Here is a 15,584-nt window from a genome sequence, read left to right as displayed (position 1 = left end):
ACCTAGAACACCTTACTCGGGGTCATTAGCACTTTCTGCTTGGTCAGGGAGTCTGGTGTGGTAGGGAAAGAGCAAAGAGCTTTGGAACTCTCACAGATCCACCTGGTAAATTTAGGGCCCAGATCTGTAACTAACTTGATATGACATCTTGATGAAATTATTAAGCCTGTTGAGTCTCAGCTTCTTTGCCTAGAAAGTGAGAATGATCAAAACACAGCACCTCTCAAGTGGTAGTGAGCGTGAATGATATCTATAATATTCTTAGCACATAGTAGTTCAACATATTCCCCATGCGATCTTTGTAGGCATACTGAGGTCACGTTTAACTGGCTCTGTTCTCCCCTTGCACGAGCCCTAGCACACAGTATGCCCTTGGCAATGGCTATTCAGTACCTAATTTGTGTCAGACGCTGTGGGATGTTCTCCCAGTGGTAGGACCAGGCTTGGCTGTGTGCCCCTTTTGCCTACGACTCCTTCTGCAGCTTTTCTGCCTCCCCTAGCCCAACCCTGACCCCAGCCTCAGATTCCTGCCTTTGCCATTTCTGCTGGATTTCATTCCCAGCTAGCTGATGGTTTTCTTCCAGTAAACAGAAACACCTTAGAGCTTTGGAGAGTCTGCTTTCCCAGGGCTAAATAAATTATTGGTTATCCCTACAATGGAATAGTATAGAGTCATTAAAAACATGTTTTCAAATAAAATTTAAGATCAAGGATAAATTCTGATGAGTTAATGTGAAGTGAAAAAGGCAGGACCCACTACTAAATATATAGTGTAGCCCTAACTTAAATATATAAATATAACATGTACATATATAACATAACAAGGTGAGGTTGGATGGAAATACACTAAATGTTAATGGGCTATCTCTGGGTATAGCACAGGCTGTGGATGACCTGTCCGTGTCCCACTGGATCTTAAAAGTCTGGAATATTCTGGCCAAGGTTTCAAAGCCAGCATATGTATCTCTTTGTCTGAAAGCTTTCTTGGGCCCAGAAGAATCTCTGCACACTAAACAGGTCAAACGTATAGGAAAATGGATGCCTCCCTTCTCCCTCCAGCATATGGCCAATGACTAAAAGAAACTGATATGTAAATACCCAGCTTCCTGGCCCTCAGGTGGGATGACGCTGAGATGCATCTTCTAACCACAGTGGCTGGCACAAGATAGCAGTTTAAACGCTGGTGGCCCTTGGTGGTGACTTGCTTGGTAGCACACCATCATTAGCTCCTTCCCTTTCCCATCTACTTCCCCACCCTGTTCCAATATTTTCTAGGATCGTTTGTCATGTAAACTGCTTGCCTTAAGAGCTTTTGTTTCCCAGTCTTCTAGAATGCAAGCTAAGACACGGGGCATCTCCTATGATTGCTTTTCTTTTCTGTTTCTCCTGGCCTTCCTCTTTTTTTCCCACACTGAGCATGTAGTACTTTGTAGTTCTTTAGTATTCGTTTAATACTTTTTAGTTTTGTATTTTAATTAAATATTATTTCCTTTCTTTAGATCTACTCACTGTTTATAAGGCTGTTATCTGTGGCTCAGATCATGAACTCCTTATTGGCAAATTTGGACTTCAATTGAAGAAAGTAGGGAAAACCACTAAACCATTCATGTGTGACCTAAGTCAAATCCCTTACAACTATACAGTGGAAGTGACAAATAGACCCAAAGGATTAGATCTGATAGACAGAGTGCCTGAAAAACTATGGATGGAGGTTCATGACATCGTACAGGAGGCAGTGATCAAAACCATCCCCAAGAAAAAGAAATGCAAAAAGGCAAAATGGTTGTCTCAGGAGGCCTTACAAACAGCTATGAAAAGAAGAGAAGCAAAAGGTAAAGGAGCAAAGGAAAGATATACCCATTTCAATTCAGAGTTCCAAAGAATAGCAAGGAGAGATAAGAAAGCTTTCCTCAGTGATCACTACAAAGAAATAGAGGAAAACAATAGAATGGGAAAGACTAGAGATCTCTTCAAGAAAATTAGAGATACCAAGGGAACATTTCATGCAAAGATGGGCACAATAAAGGACAGAAATGGTATGGACCTAACAGAAGCAGATGATATTAAGAAGAGGTGACAAGAATACACAGAAGAACTATACAAAAAAGATCTTCACAACACAGATAATCATGATGGTGTGATCACTCACCTAAAGACAGATATCCTGGAACACAAAGTCAAGTGGGCCTGAGGAAGCATCACTATGAACAAAGCTAGTGGGGGTGATGGAATTCCAGTTGAGCTATTCCAAATCCTAAAAGATGATGCTGTGAAAGTGCTGCATTCAATATGTCAGCACATTTGGAAAACTCAGCAGTGGCCACAGGACTGGAAAAGGTCAGTTTTCATTCTAATCCCAAAGAAAGGCAATGCCAAAGAATGCTCAAACTACCCCACAATCGCACTCATTTCACACACTAGCAAAGTAATGCTCAAAATTCTCCAAGCCAGGCTTCAACAGTACATGAACTGTGAACTTCCAGACGTTAACTGGATTTAGAAATGGCAGAGGAACCAGAGATCAAACTGCCAACATCTGTTGGATCATCAAAAAAGCAAGAGAGTTCCAGAAAAACATCTATTTCTGCTTTATTGGCTATGCCAAAGCCTTTGACTGTGTGGATCACAACAAAGAAATTCTTAAAGAGAATTTCACCCTGTGTGGAAAATTCTGAAAGAGATGAGAATACCAGACCACCTTACCTGCTTCCTGAGAAATCTGTACACAGGTCAGGAAGCAACAGTAAGAACTGGACATGGAACAACAGACTGGTTCCAAATTGGGAAAGGAGTACGTCAAGGCTGTATATTGTCACCCTGCTTATTTAACTTCTATGCAGAGTACATCATGAGAAATGCTGGGCTTGATGAAGCACAAGCTGGAATCAAGACTGCCGGGAGAAATATCAATAACCTCAGATATCCAGATGACACCACCCTTATGGCAGAAAGTGAAGAGGAGCTAAAAAGCCTCTTGATGAAACTGAAAGAGGAGAGTGAAAAAGTTGGCTTAAAGCTCAACATTCAGAAAACTAACATCATGGCATCTGGTCCCATCCTTCATGGCAAATAAATGGGGAAACAGTGGAAACAGTGACAGACTTTATTTTGGGGGGTTCTAAAATCACTGCAGATGGTGACTGCAGCCATAAAATTAAAAGACACTTGCTCCTTGGAAGAAAAGCTATGACAAACCTAGACAGCTTATTAAAAAGCAGAGCAATTACTTTGCCAACAAAGGTCCATCTAGTCAAAGCTATGGTTTTTCTAGTAGCATGTATGGATGTGAGAGTTGGATTAGAAAGAAAGCTGAGTGCCAAAGAATTGATGCTTTTGAACTGTGGTGTTGGAGAAGACTCTTGAGAATCCCTTGGACTGCAAGGAGAGCAAACTAGTCCATCCTAAAGGAAATCAGTCCTGAATATTCATTGGAAGGACTGACGCTGAAGTTGAAACTCCAATACTTTGGCCACTGGATGCGAAGAACTGACTCATTGGAAAAGACCCTGATGCGGGAAAGATTGAAGGTGGGAGAAGGGGATAACAGAGGATGAGATAGTTGGATGGCATCACCGACTCAATGGACACGAGTTTGAGTAAACTCTGGGAGCTGGTGATAGACACAGTCTGGTGTGCTGCAGTCCCTGGGGTCACAAAGAATCAGACACGACTGAGCGACTGAACTGATTGACTGACTGATCTGGAAGATTCATGTTCAGGTTGGGACCACACCCTTTACAAGGGACATCTATGGGTACTTGGCTGGAAAAAGCCAGTAAAAGTAGAATCCTTTGAGGAGTGGGTGAGAGAGTTGGGGGGATGCATTCCAGATCAGCAGACAGTCAGGTAGTAGGCACTGCACTGAACGTCTTCCAGGGGACAGGGGAACCAGCCAGCTTCAAGGACAGAGCTGGGAACAACAGGGGAGGGTCCAAGGGGGCAAAATCTGTCCTTAGTATAAGATGAACTCCAGGGAGTTCCCTGGTGGTCTAATGGTTAGGATCCTGGGCTTTTGCTGTCACTGTCTGGGTTCAATCCCTGGTCAAGGAAAGGAGATCTCATATAACATATGACGTGACCAAAAAAATATAAGTTCAAAAAATGAACTTCAAATGATCAGAGTTGTCCCATGGTGAATGTACTGCTTCAAGAGGTGATGAGGGTTTTATTATCAGACAGGTTTGTACAAGACCTGGATCGATCCACCTTTCAATGAAGTTAAAGATTCTTGCTGATGATGGGTAATTGGCCTGAAGAGCCACTAGCCTTCTAGAATTTCACAGATCTACAACTCTGAAAGATAGGTAATCCACTGTGACTTCTGGGAAAGAACTGGAGGGGTGATCTGACATTTGTTAAGGTTTTTGAGTCAGGCAGTTCTAAGTTTGAATCCTGGCTCTCTCATATATAAGCTGAAAACTCCTTCACCTTTTGATCTTCATTTTCTTTCATTCATAAAAGTCACTATCTCACCAGGTGTCCATACAGATTAAATGAGATAATGTACCTACAGTGCCTGAATGCCAGTTCTGCCCTTCAACAAGGCTGCAGTCCTTGGGCTCACATCTTCATCAAAAACAGAAACTACTGATAACGGGTGTTTGGAAAGTCTACCAGCTGCTTCCCCACAGGGAATCTTCATTTCCTGAGACATGCTTTTAAAACAGCAATTCTCCTCTATCACTATCCAAGGAAACAGTTTACCTGAAAATTTTTTAAAGGCCAGCTTTCATGAAAAGGGCCAAATGGAGTCCAGAGCAAAACAAGATCTCCACCCTGCAATGGTGGGGCTCGAAAGGAACATGTCAGAAGTGTTATTTCAGGGTCTGGAGTACACTGATCACCTAAATGTCCTGAGGACCCCAGTTTCCCTTCTCTACTTTGAAATTGTCTGTGATGTTTATGAACTATGTTCTAGCCAAGCCTAGCGGGCTTCCCTTGTGGATCAGTGGTAAAAGAATCCACCTGCAGTGTAGGAGCCACAGAAAACATGGGTTTGATCCCTGAGTTGGGAAGATCCCCTGGAGAAGGGCATGGCAACCCACTGCAGTATTCTTACCTGGAGAATCCCACAGACAGAGGAGCCTGGCAGGCTATAGGATATAGAGTCACAAAAAGTCAAAAACGACTGAAGCGACTTAACATGCACCCAGGAAAAGTCAGCCCTGCAGGCTGCCCTTGGGGTCATAAACTTTGAAGCACACTGATGTGCAACGTGACCTCATAGCTCACTTCATGCAACCTTCAACCTCACTGTCTGAGCCACTAAGGCACTCCATGCCTCAAGAGGGTTCAAGGCAAGGAGAGGAACCACAGGGGGTGTATGGGGAATCGGGCGGTAGGAGTGGAATGGGATTCTGACTGGGTGCTGAGGGGTTTATTCATTTCTGCATCCCCAAGTGCCACAGCAGTGCCCAGAAGACAGCAGAGTCAGCCAGTGACTTTTCAAGTGATCTGAGTAGAGCAGGTTCAGTTCAGTTCAGTTGCTCAGTCGTGTTCAACTCTTTGTGACCCCACGAACCACAGCACGCCAGGCCGCCCTGTCTGTCATCAGCTACTGGAGTTTACTCAAACTCATGTCCATTAAGTCGGTGATGCCATCTAACCATCTCATCCTCTGTCGTCCCCTTCTCCTCCTGCCTTCAATCTTTCCCGACATCAGGGTCTTTTCCAATGAGTCAGCTCTTCACATCAGGTGGCCAAAATATTGGAGTTTCAGCTTCAACATCAGTCCTTCCAATGAACACCCAGGACTGATCTCCTTTAGGGTGTACTGGGTGGATCTCCTTGCAGTCCAAGGCACTCTCAAGAGTCTTCTCCAACACCACAGTTCAACAGCATCAATTCTTTGGCGCTCAGCTTTCTTTATAATCCAACTCTTACATCCATACATGACCCCTGGAAAAACCATAGCCTTGACTAGATGGACTTTGTTGGTAAAGTAATGTCTCTGCTTTTGAATATGCTATCTAGGTTGGTCATAACTTTCCTTCCAAGGAGTAAGCGTCTTTTAATTTCATGGCTGCAATCACCATCTGCAGTGATTTTGGAGTCCAGAAAAATAAAGTCAGCCACTGTTTCCACTGTTTCCCCATCTATCTGCTATGAAGTGATGGAACTGGATGCCATGATCTTCGTTTTCTGAATGTTGAGCTTTAAGCCAACTTTTTCACTCTCCTCTTTCACTTTCATCAAGAGGCTCTTTAGTTCTTCTTTGCTTTCTGTCATAAGGGTGGTGTCATCTGCATATCTGAGGTTATTGATATTTCTCCCGGCAGTCTTGATTCCAGCTTGTGCTTCATCTAGCCCAGCGTTTCTCATGATGTACTCTGCATAGAAGTTAAATAAGCAGGGTAACAATATACAGCCTTGACATACTCCTTTTCCTATTTGGAACCAGTCTGTTTTTCCATGTCCAGTTCTTACTGTTGCTTCCTGACCTACATACAGGTTTCTCAGGAGGCAGGTCAGGTGGTCTGGTACTCCCATCTCTTTCAGAATTTTCCACAGTTTATTGTGATCCACACAGTCAAAGGCTTTGGCATAGTCAATAAAGCAGAAATAGATGTTTTTCTGTAACTCTCTTGCTTTTTCCATGATCCATCAGATGTTGGCAGTTTGATCTCTGGTTCCTCTGCCTTTTCTAAAGCCAGTTCGAACATCTAGAAGTTCATGGTTCACATATTGCTGAAGCCTGGCTTGGAGAATTTTGAGCATTACTTTACTAGCGTGTGAGATGAGTGCAATTGTGGGGTAGTTTGAGCATTCTTTGGCATTGCCTTTCTTTGGGATTGGAATGAAAACTGACCTTTTCCAGTCCTGTGGCCACTGCTGAGTTTTCCAAATGTGCTGACGTATTGAGTGCAGCACTTTCACAGCATCATCTTTTAGGATTTGAAATAGTTCAACTGGAATTCCATCACCTACACTAGCTTTATTCCTTTATTCATAGTGATACTTCCTAAGGCCCACTTGATTTCACATTCCAGGATGTCAGGCTCTAGGTGAGTGATCACACCACCGTGATTATCTTGGTCGTAAAGATCTTTTTTGTATAGTTCTTCTGTGTATTCTTGCCACCTCTTCTTAATATCTTCTGCTTCTGTTAGGTCCATACCATTTCTGTCCTTTATCGAGCCCATCTATGCATGAAATGTTCCCTTGGTATCTCTAATTTTCTTGAAGAGATCTCTAGTCTTTCCTATTCTATTGTTTTTCCTCTATTTCTTTGCATTGATCACTGAGGAAGGCTTTCTTATCTCTCCTTGCTATTCTTTGGAACTCTGATTCAAATGGGTATATCTTTCCTTTTTTCCTATCTTTCCTTTTCACTTCTTTTCACAGCTATTTTAAAGGCCTCCTCAGACAGCCATTATTCTTTTTTGCATTTCTTTTTCTTGGGGATGGTCTTGATCCCTGTCTCCTGTACAATGTCATGAACCTCTGTCCATAGTTCTTCAGGCACTCTATCAGATCTAGTACCTTAAATCTATTTCTAACTTCCACTGTATAATCATAAGGGATGTGATTTAGGTCATACTTGAATGGTCTAGTGGTTTTCTCCACTTTCTTCAATTTAAGCATGAATTTGGCAATAAGGAGTTCATGATCTGAGCAGGTTATGAGAGTCATTTTGTGGAGCAGGTCAAGCCAGGGCTTGGGACCAGACAGCCCTGAGTTTTCATCCTAGTTCTGATACTTCTTCTCACTGAAGTAATCTAAGATAGTAACTTAACCTCTTACAAGTTTCCTCATCTGTAAAATGGAGAGCAGAAGTGGCAGGGCTGTGAATGTGTAAATGCAGCTAGCCCTAAAATGGTGTGAAGTAATGTTCTTTTACCACCAGATTCATGCACAAGTGAGCATTGTTTCCACTTTGGCTCAGCTCTCTTTCTGGAGCTATTTCTCCACTCTTCCCCAGCAGCATATTGGACACCTACTGAACTTGGGGGCTCATCTTCTGGTGTCCTGTTTCTCTGCCTTTTCATACTGTTCACGGGGTTCTCCAGGAAAGAATGCTGGAGTGGTCTGCCATACTTTCCTTCAGTGGACCACATTTTGTCAGAACTGTCCATCATGACTGGTCTGTTTTATGGATGTTGATGCGGTCATGTCTGGTGGTGAAAGTAAAGTCCTGTGCTGTAAAGAACAGTATTGCAAAGGAACCTGGAATGTTAGGTCCATGAATCAAAGTAAATTTGATGTGGTCAAACAGGAGATGGCAAAAGTGAATACTGACATTTTAGTAATCAGTGGACTAAAATGGATGGAAATGGATGAATTTAATTCAGATGACCATTATATATACTACTGTGGGCAAGAATCTCTTAGAGGAAATGGAGTATCTCTCATAGTCAACAAAAGAGTCTTAAATGAAGTACGTGGGTGCAATCTCAAAAACGACAGAATGAGCTCAGTTTGTTTTCAAGGCAAACATTTCGACACCATAGTAATCCAAGTCTATGCTCCAACCACTGATGCCGAAGAAGCTGAATAGTTCTATAAAGACCTACAAGACCTCTGGAACTAACACACACAAAAAATGTCCTTTTCATCATAGGGGTTAGAATGCAAAAGTAGGAAGCTAATAGATACCTGGAGTAACAGGCAAGTTTGGCCTTGGAGAACAAAACTGAAGCAGGGTAAAGGCTAACAGAGTATTGTCAAGAGAGCACCCTGGTCATAGCAAACACCCTCTTCCAACAACACAAGAAATAACTCTGCATATGGACATCACGAGATAGTCAATACTGAAATTAGATTGATTATATTCTTTGTAGTCAAAGGTGGAGAAGCTCTATACAGTCAGCAAAAACAAGACCTGGAGCTGGCTGTGGCTCAGATCATCAGATTCTTATGGCAAATTTCAGACCTAAATTGAAGAAAGTAAGGAAAACTACTAGGTCATTCAGGTATGACCTAAATCAAATCCCTTATAATTATACAGTAGAGGAAATGAATAGATTCAAGGCATTAGATCTGGTAGACAGAGTGCCTGAAAACCTACGGATGGAGGTTCATAACACTGTATAGGAGTTGGTGACCAAAACCATCCCCAAGAAAAAGAAATGCAAGAAGGCAAAGTGGTTGTCTGAGACAGCCTTACAATAGCTGAGAAAAAAAGAGAAGCAAAAGGCAAAGGAGAAAGGGAAAGATATACCCAACTAAATACGGAGTTCCAGAGAACTGCAAGGAGAGATAAGAAAGCCTTCTTGTGTGAATAATGAAAAGAAAGAGAGGAAAACAATAGAATGGGAAAGACTAGCGATTTCTTCATGAAAACTGGAGAAAGGGAAAGTTTCATGCAAAGATGGGCTCAATAGAGCACAGAAATGGCAAGAACTTAACAGAAGCAGAAGAGATTAAGAAGCGGTGGCAAGAATACACAGAAGAACTATATAGAAAAGGTCTTAGTGACCAGGATAACCACAATGGTGTGATCACTCACCTAGAGCCAGACATCCTGAAGTGTGAAGTTAAGTGGGCCTTAGGAAGCATCACTACGAACAAAGCTAGTGGAGGTGATGGAATTCAAGATGAGATATATCAAATCCTAAATGATGATGTTGTGAAAGTGCTGCACTCAATATGTCAGCACATTTGGAAAACTCAGCAGTGGCCACAGGACTGGAAAAGGTCAATTTTAATTCCAATCTCAAAGAAGGGCAATGCCAAAAAATGTTCAAACTACCATATAATTGTACTCATTTCACTTGCTAGCAAGGTAGTGGTCAAAATCTTTCAAGCTAGGCTTTAGCAGTACATGAACTGAGAACTTCCAGATGTAAAAGCTGGATTTAAAAAAGGCAGAGAAACCAGAGATCAAATTGCCAACATCCACTGGATCATAGAGAAAGCAAGAGAATTCCAGAAAAACATCTGCTTCATTAACTACACTGAATCCTTTGACTGTGTGGATCACAACAAACTGTGGGAAATTCTTCAAGAGATGGGAGAAACAGACCACTGTCTCTTGAGAAACCTGTATGTGGGTCAAGAAGCAACAGTTAGAACTGGACATGGAACAATAGACTGGTTCAAAATTGGGAAAGGAGTACCTCAAGGCTGTATATCGTCACTCTGCTTATTTAACTTATATGCAGAGTACATCATGAAAAATGCCAGGCTGGATGAATCACAAGCTGGAATTAAGATTGCTAGAAGAAATATCAATAACCTGAGATATGACACCACCCTAATGGCAGAAAGTGAAGAGAAACTAAAGAGCCTCCTGATGAAGGTGAAAGAGGGCAGTGAAAAACCTGGCTTAAAACTCAGCATTCAAAAACCTAAGATCATGGCATCTGGTCCCTTCACTTTATGGCAACCAGTTGAGGGAAAAGCGGAAACAGTGACAGATTTAATTTTCTTAGGCTCCAAAATCACTGCTGATGGTGACTGCAGGCATGAAATTAAAAGACGCTTGTTCTTTGGAAGGAAAGCTATAACAAACCTAGACAGCATACTAAAAAGCAGTCATCACTTTGCCAACAAAGGTCTATATAGTCAAAGCTATGGTTTTTCCAGTAGTCATGTATGGATGTGAGAGTTGGACTATAAAGAAGGCTGAGCACCGAAGAATTGATGCTTTTGAACTGTGGTGTTGAAGAAGACTCTTGAGAGTCCCTTGGACTGCAAGGAGATTCAACCAGTCCATCCTAAAGGAGATCAGCCCTGAATATTCATTGGAAGGACTGATGCTGAAGCTGAGACTCCAGTACTTTGGCCACTGGATCCGAAGAACTGACTCATTGGGAAAGACCCTAATGCTGGGAAAGATTGAAGGCAGGAGGAGAAGGGGACGACAGAGGATGAGATGGTTGAATGGCATCACCAACTCAATGGACATGAGTTTGAGTAAACTCTGAGAGTTGGTGATGGACAGGGAAGCCTGGCATACTGCAGTCCATGGGGTCACAAAGAGTCAGACACGACTATGCGACTGAACTGAACTGAACTGATGGTTTTTCCAGTAGTCATGTATGAATGTGAGAGTTGGACTATAAAGAAGGCTGAGCACCAAAGAATTGATGCTTTTGAACTGTGGTGTTGGAGAAGACACTTGAGAGTTCCTTGGACAGCAAGGAAATCAAACCTGTCAATCCTAGAGGAAATCAACCCTGAATATTCATTGGAAGGACTGATGCTGAAGCTGAAACTCCAATACTTTGGCCACCTGATGTGAAGAGCCAGCTCCTTGGAAAAGATACTGATGCTGGGAAAGACTGAGGGAAGGAGGAGAAGGGGGTGACAGAGGATGAGATAGTTAGATGGCATCCTCAACTCAGTGGACCTGAGGGAGATAGTGAAGGACACACTCAGGGAGATAGTGAAGGACAGGGAAGCCTGGCGTGTTGTAGTCCATGAGGTCGCAAAGACCTGGACACGACTTCACAACTGAACCGTGCCTAGCATAACACCTGGCACAAGAAAAAGCTATAATCAACAAACAAAAACATGGATGAACAGAGAATATATGAATATAATTCTGCAGGTGACAGCTGCCAAATGTGCAGGATTTGAAAATCTGGCCATCTAAAAATCCTTTGAAATTACAAACCGAGCTGTCTAGAAAAAGCAATGATATCTGTAATGTGGCATATGCCAAGCTGATTTTACCTTGATCTTGATCTCATTCGGCCCTTGCCCTAGTCAGCATCATCATCCCCATCTGATAAATGAAAAGACAGTGGCTCGAGAGGGTTTGAGGCAGGCTGTCCTTTCACACCCAGAGGGCATGCAGCCTCCAGTCACATACCTCCAGGGACAGGAAGATCAGTGTCTCCAGAGACAGCCCACCCCATTTTTGCTGATGCCTGTTTTCCAGAGCAGACTCAGGATCAAGTCCTGTTTTCTGGGTGAGGCCTTTGGAGACCTGGAGAGACTGAGATCTATTATCTATTGCCCTCTCAGCTCCACACTTAGGTTCCAGGAATGTCAGCACTGGCCTGATCATCTCCTTCTCTGAACAAGTGAGGAGACTGGGGTCCTGTGGATGGGGGTTCCCCACAAATACACTGATCTGGCTTCTGCTGTGGCACTATGTCATTGTTTAATGATGAACTTGAAGGCAACTCTGAATCTCTGGTCATCTGCCTTCGCTCAGAACTCACCACAGGACCTGACATGTAAGTTCACAGGCAAGGGTGGCTGAAAGAATGACTAAATATGAGCGGACTGAGGCTGGGCTGAGACTTGGGTTGAGTTGGGGAATAGCATCTCATGAGGTATTAAGGCTTGTGAGTGAGGTCTAGATAATGTCTGGAGTCAGGGTGGGGAAGGAGAGCTGAGCTGGGGTTGCAGGGAGGATGAAGCAGGAGATCAGGGCTTCTGACAGAGTAAGGGCTTGGATCAGTACTGGGGAGTGGGTAAGGTCAGGGATGAGGCTGGTGATGATATCAGGAAGGGGACCCTGCTGGGCCCACAGATGAAGGAGGAGTTATCCTGTGAATGGTGCAGGATGGGAGTTTGCTGTTAGGGTGGGGGTTGTTATGTAATTTGGGTTGTGGGTGGTGGATGAGGACATTTGGAGTGGGGATGAAATGAAGCTTTTCCAGGGTGGACTTGGGGTAAGGTTCAAGGATGGATCTGAATAACGGTTGAGTTAAAATGGGGGAATGGAGCGGAGAAGCGGCTGCAGGGGGGATCTGGGCTGGTGAGAGCCTGAGAGGGTAAAGGCGGGGTGGGGGTCGGTGTTGACTTTGGGGTGCTCACTTGGATGAGGACTGAGGGTTTAGCACGCGGTTGGGCGAAGATGGAGCAAGGTGGCTAGGACGGGCGCGGGGAACTAGGTGGGGTGAGGGCCAGGGCCGGTACCTGAGCCACCACATGTAGCTGTGCTCGTAGGGGAAGAAGCTGTGCGGGTCGTCGCAGCAGTACTTGTGGTCGCGGAAGCCGCAGCAGAAGACCGCGGCCGCCTCGCCCCCCGGCCGCGGGCAGCTGAAGCCACGCACCACCTCCTGCTCGGCACTCACGTAGCTCGTGCAGGCGCCGCTCATCGCCACCCGCGCGCGGCCCGCCGCCACCCCGGGTCCAGACGGACTGATGGACTGACGGACGGAGACAGCAATGAGCCCGAGAAAGAGACACACAGAGGGGCAGAGATAAGCAGACAGAGACTGATACAGAGACGGAGAGGCACACAGATGCGCGCAGACGGAGCGGTGAGACACCCAGAGCCCCCGAGACTCTAGAGAGGATCGAGGGAGGCAATCGCGTGCGCGGACAGGTCTTGCCAAGAGGAGGGCCTGAGGAGGGAGAGAGAGGAAGGAAGGAGGAGGGCCGAGGAGCCGTGGGAGTGGAGAGGGGCGGGAAGGCGGGCGGGGGATCGCGCCCGAGCGCGGGGCGGGGGGCGACTCGCCGAGCCGGGAGGAGGGAGTCGCCGCTCTTCTGGGCCCGCGGCTCCCACCGGCCCCACTCCGTTCCCGGTGGACGCACTCGGGCGCTGGGTGCTCAGAGAGACAGCCCATGTCCAGGGTGGTGAAATCGAAGTCACCGGCTTGGATTCCACATCTGTGCTGAGCACCAGCCATTGTGCTAGGTACGCACTGTGAGGGTCACTGGGAATCCCGGGGCAGTTCCAGGCTAGTGTAGGACACGGACGAGGGACCTGTCATCGACCCCACAGTAGGGTCAGTACAGGTATGATTAATACACGATCTCACTTAACCTTCACAACAACCCAGAGAACCAGGGATTTTCAAACTTGTTTTATAAATGAGAGCTAAGGGTCAGATGAGAGTCATTTTCCTGAGCTCTTAAGCCCATGGGATTTTAACCTGGGTCTTTCTTGTTCCCAAGCCCTTGATCTTTCTGGCATTCCCACAGCGCCTCTTTTTCAGTGACTTTTACATGTTGTCATCCTTTGGCTTCCCTGCCTGCAACTTCCTTTCCCTGAGCAGCTAGCTCATGCACTGACATGTTCACACTCTCTCTTTCCCACACTGGCCTAGGATAAGGGGGCTAGTGGATGTTCAGATGGTAACTCCATCTACCCAGGAGCAAAGCCAATAGGCCTGACCATTTTCACATAACTTTTCCAGATCACAAGGTTAGTGTTCTTATTAGGATCAGAAAAAGCTCCTTCCTACAGTCTGAAGGAGCTGTAGGAAGCCTTTGCAGATTATCTGTCTGTCCGGTCAGGATACACTGGGGAGACCTAGGCTCTAAGTTAAGGTGCACATTTTGGCCCAGTTACACTGAACCAGGACTAGGGACTGTTGGGCTTTAGTTGTCAGTAATTCCTATTCAGTCATCACAGAGTGCTTAGGCTGAAAAGAACCTGTGAATCATGTAATCGGTGGATGAGTTACAGCTAGCATTAAGAAAAAAAATTAATGGAATAGAAAAAGTAGAGTGCAAATAGCAAAGCTAAGTATTCTTTCATAAAATGTTTCAGTTACATATGTCTGTATGTACTGTGGTCCAGATCACCATGTAAAAAGGATTTCTCATTTTGAGTCAGGTCAAAAAGGTTTGAAAGCCACTGAATCTGACACCTCCCATGGTTCTGATTACATGATTACAGGATCTTTAGCTCTCCTGATTTCTTACAGCAGTGGGGAGAGTAGGAAATAGCTGATGTGATGCCTTGGGAGTCCCCAGTTCCTCTGTCTCTTGCTTTCAATGTGAATGGGATAAATAATGGGCATCAGGGGATCTCAAGCCCTAGCTCTGCTCCTCCTCTGCTTTTTTCTCTCTGTGCTTCAGGTTCCATTTCTTCATCCAGGCCAGCTCCTCAGATGCTGAGATGTGCCATGCCCTTGACCTGGGCACTGGGCCCCATGAGAGAGATCAGATCTGGGTCTGCCCAGAAACACAGTACAGAATGGGAGCCAGACAGATGATCTAGGACAGGGCAGGGAAAGGGGAAATTCAGGGACCACGGCCACAGAGGGATCACCATCTGAAAGAGAAGGGAGCAGTTTGGAGGGGGTAGTATCTTCAAGGGCCACTGTAAGGTCAAATATGAAAGCTGGAAGGAATTGTTTTATCCTCTAGAAAATTCCTCCTGTGAATCTCTGCAAACTGGGAACTGGATGACACACTCTGAGGGAGGTGCACTTTGGCCTGTTTATCAGGTAGAGATTAAAGAGGAAGGATTTGGAATCCTGTGGAAAGGAGCAAGGTCTCCTGAAGACATGAGATTCAGCTATGAGATACGAAGCACTCTGCTCTGGCTTTTGGCAAATTGGGAAGCTGCCAACAGTTTCCAAAGCCCTTTCCTGCCAAGAATTAGTTTCTCCAGCAACCCTGTGGAGTGAACCAGGTAGGGATGATTATGCCCCTGAGAGAGATAACAAGCCCAATGTTACAAAGCAGCCAATGGCCCAGGAGAGACTAGTACCATGAATATCTAGCCAACAGTCCTCTTTGGCACTGATGAAGACTAGGGTCCCCTATTCAGAAGAATATTTTTAACTACAAAAAGTAAATTAGAATTACAAAGTATACCAATTATATAGAATCATTATCAAAATAGTTATTTTGTGAATTAGTTCTTTTTTAACATATTAAATAATAAGATATAGAGATTTATTTATTAACTATTGTTAATTTTGAGGTGGTGAATGAGTATAAAAACA

General features: G+C 44.6%; 1 protein-coding gene across 2 annotated transcripts in view; it reads right to left on the bottom strand.

Moving 5' to 3' along the window:
* FAM159A (family with sequence similarity 159 member A) overlaps positions 1-13,233 on the bottom strand; it is a 28,873-nt gene extending 15,640 nt beyond the window's left edge. For both annotated transcript variants that reach the window (XM_013962738.2, XM_018046565.1), the window contains exon 1: positions 12,817-13,233. In XM_013962738.2, the coding sequence (XP_013818192.2) occupies positions 12,817-12,998 (182 nt within the window). In that variant the 5' untranslated portion in view covers positions 12,999-13,233. The remainder of the gene's footprint in view (positions 1-12,816) is intronic.

This window comes from Capra hircus, chromosome 3 (genome assembly GCF_001704415.2).
Source record: "Capra hircus breed San Clemente chromosome 3, ASM170441v1, whole genome shotgun sequence".
Classification (NCBI taxonomy): Eukaryota; Metazoa; Chordata; class Mammalia; order Artiodactyla; family Bovidae; genus Capra; species Capra hircus.
The sequence above is the reverse complement of the archived record's forward strand: the minus strand, read 5'-3'. Positions and strand labels throughout refer to the sequence as shown.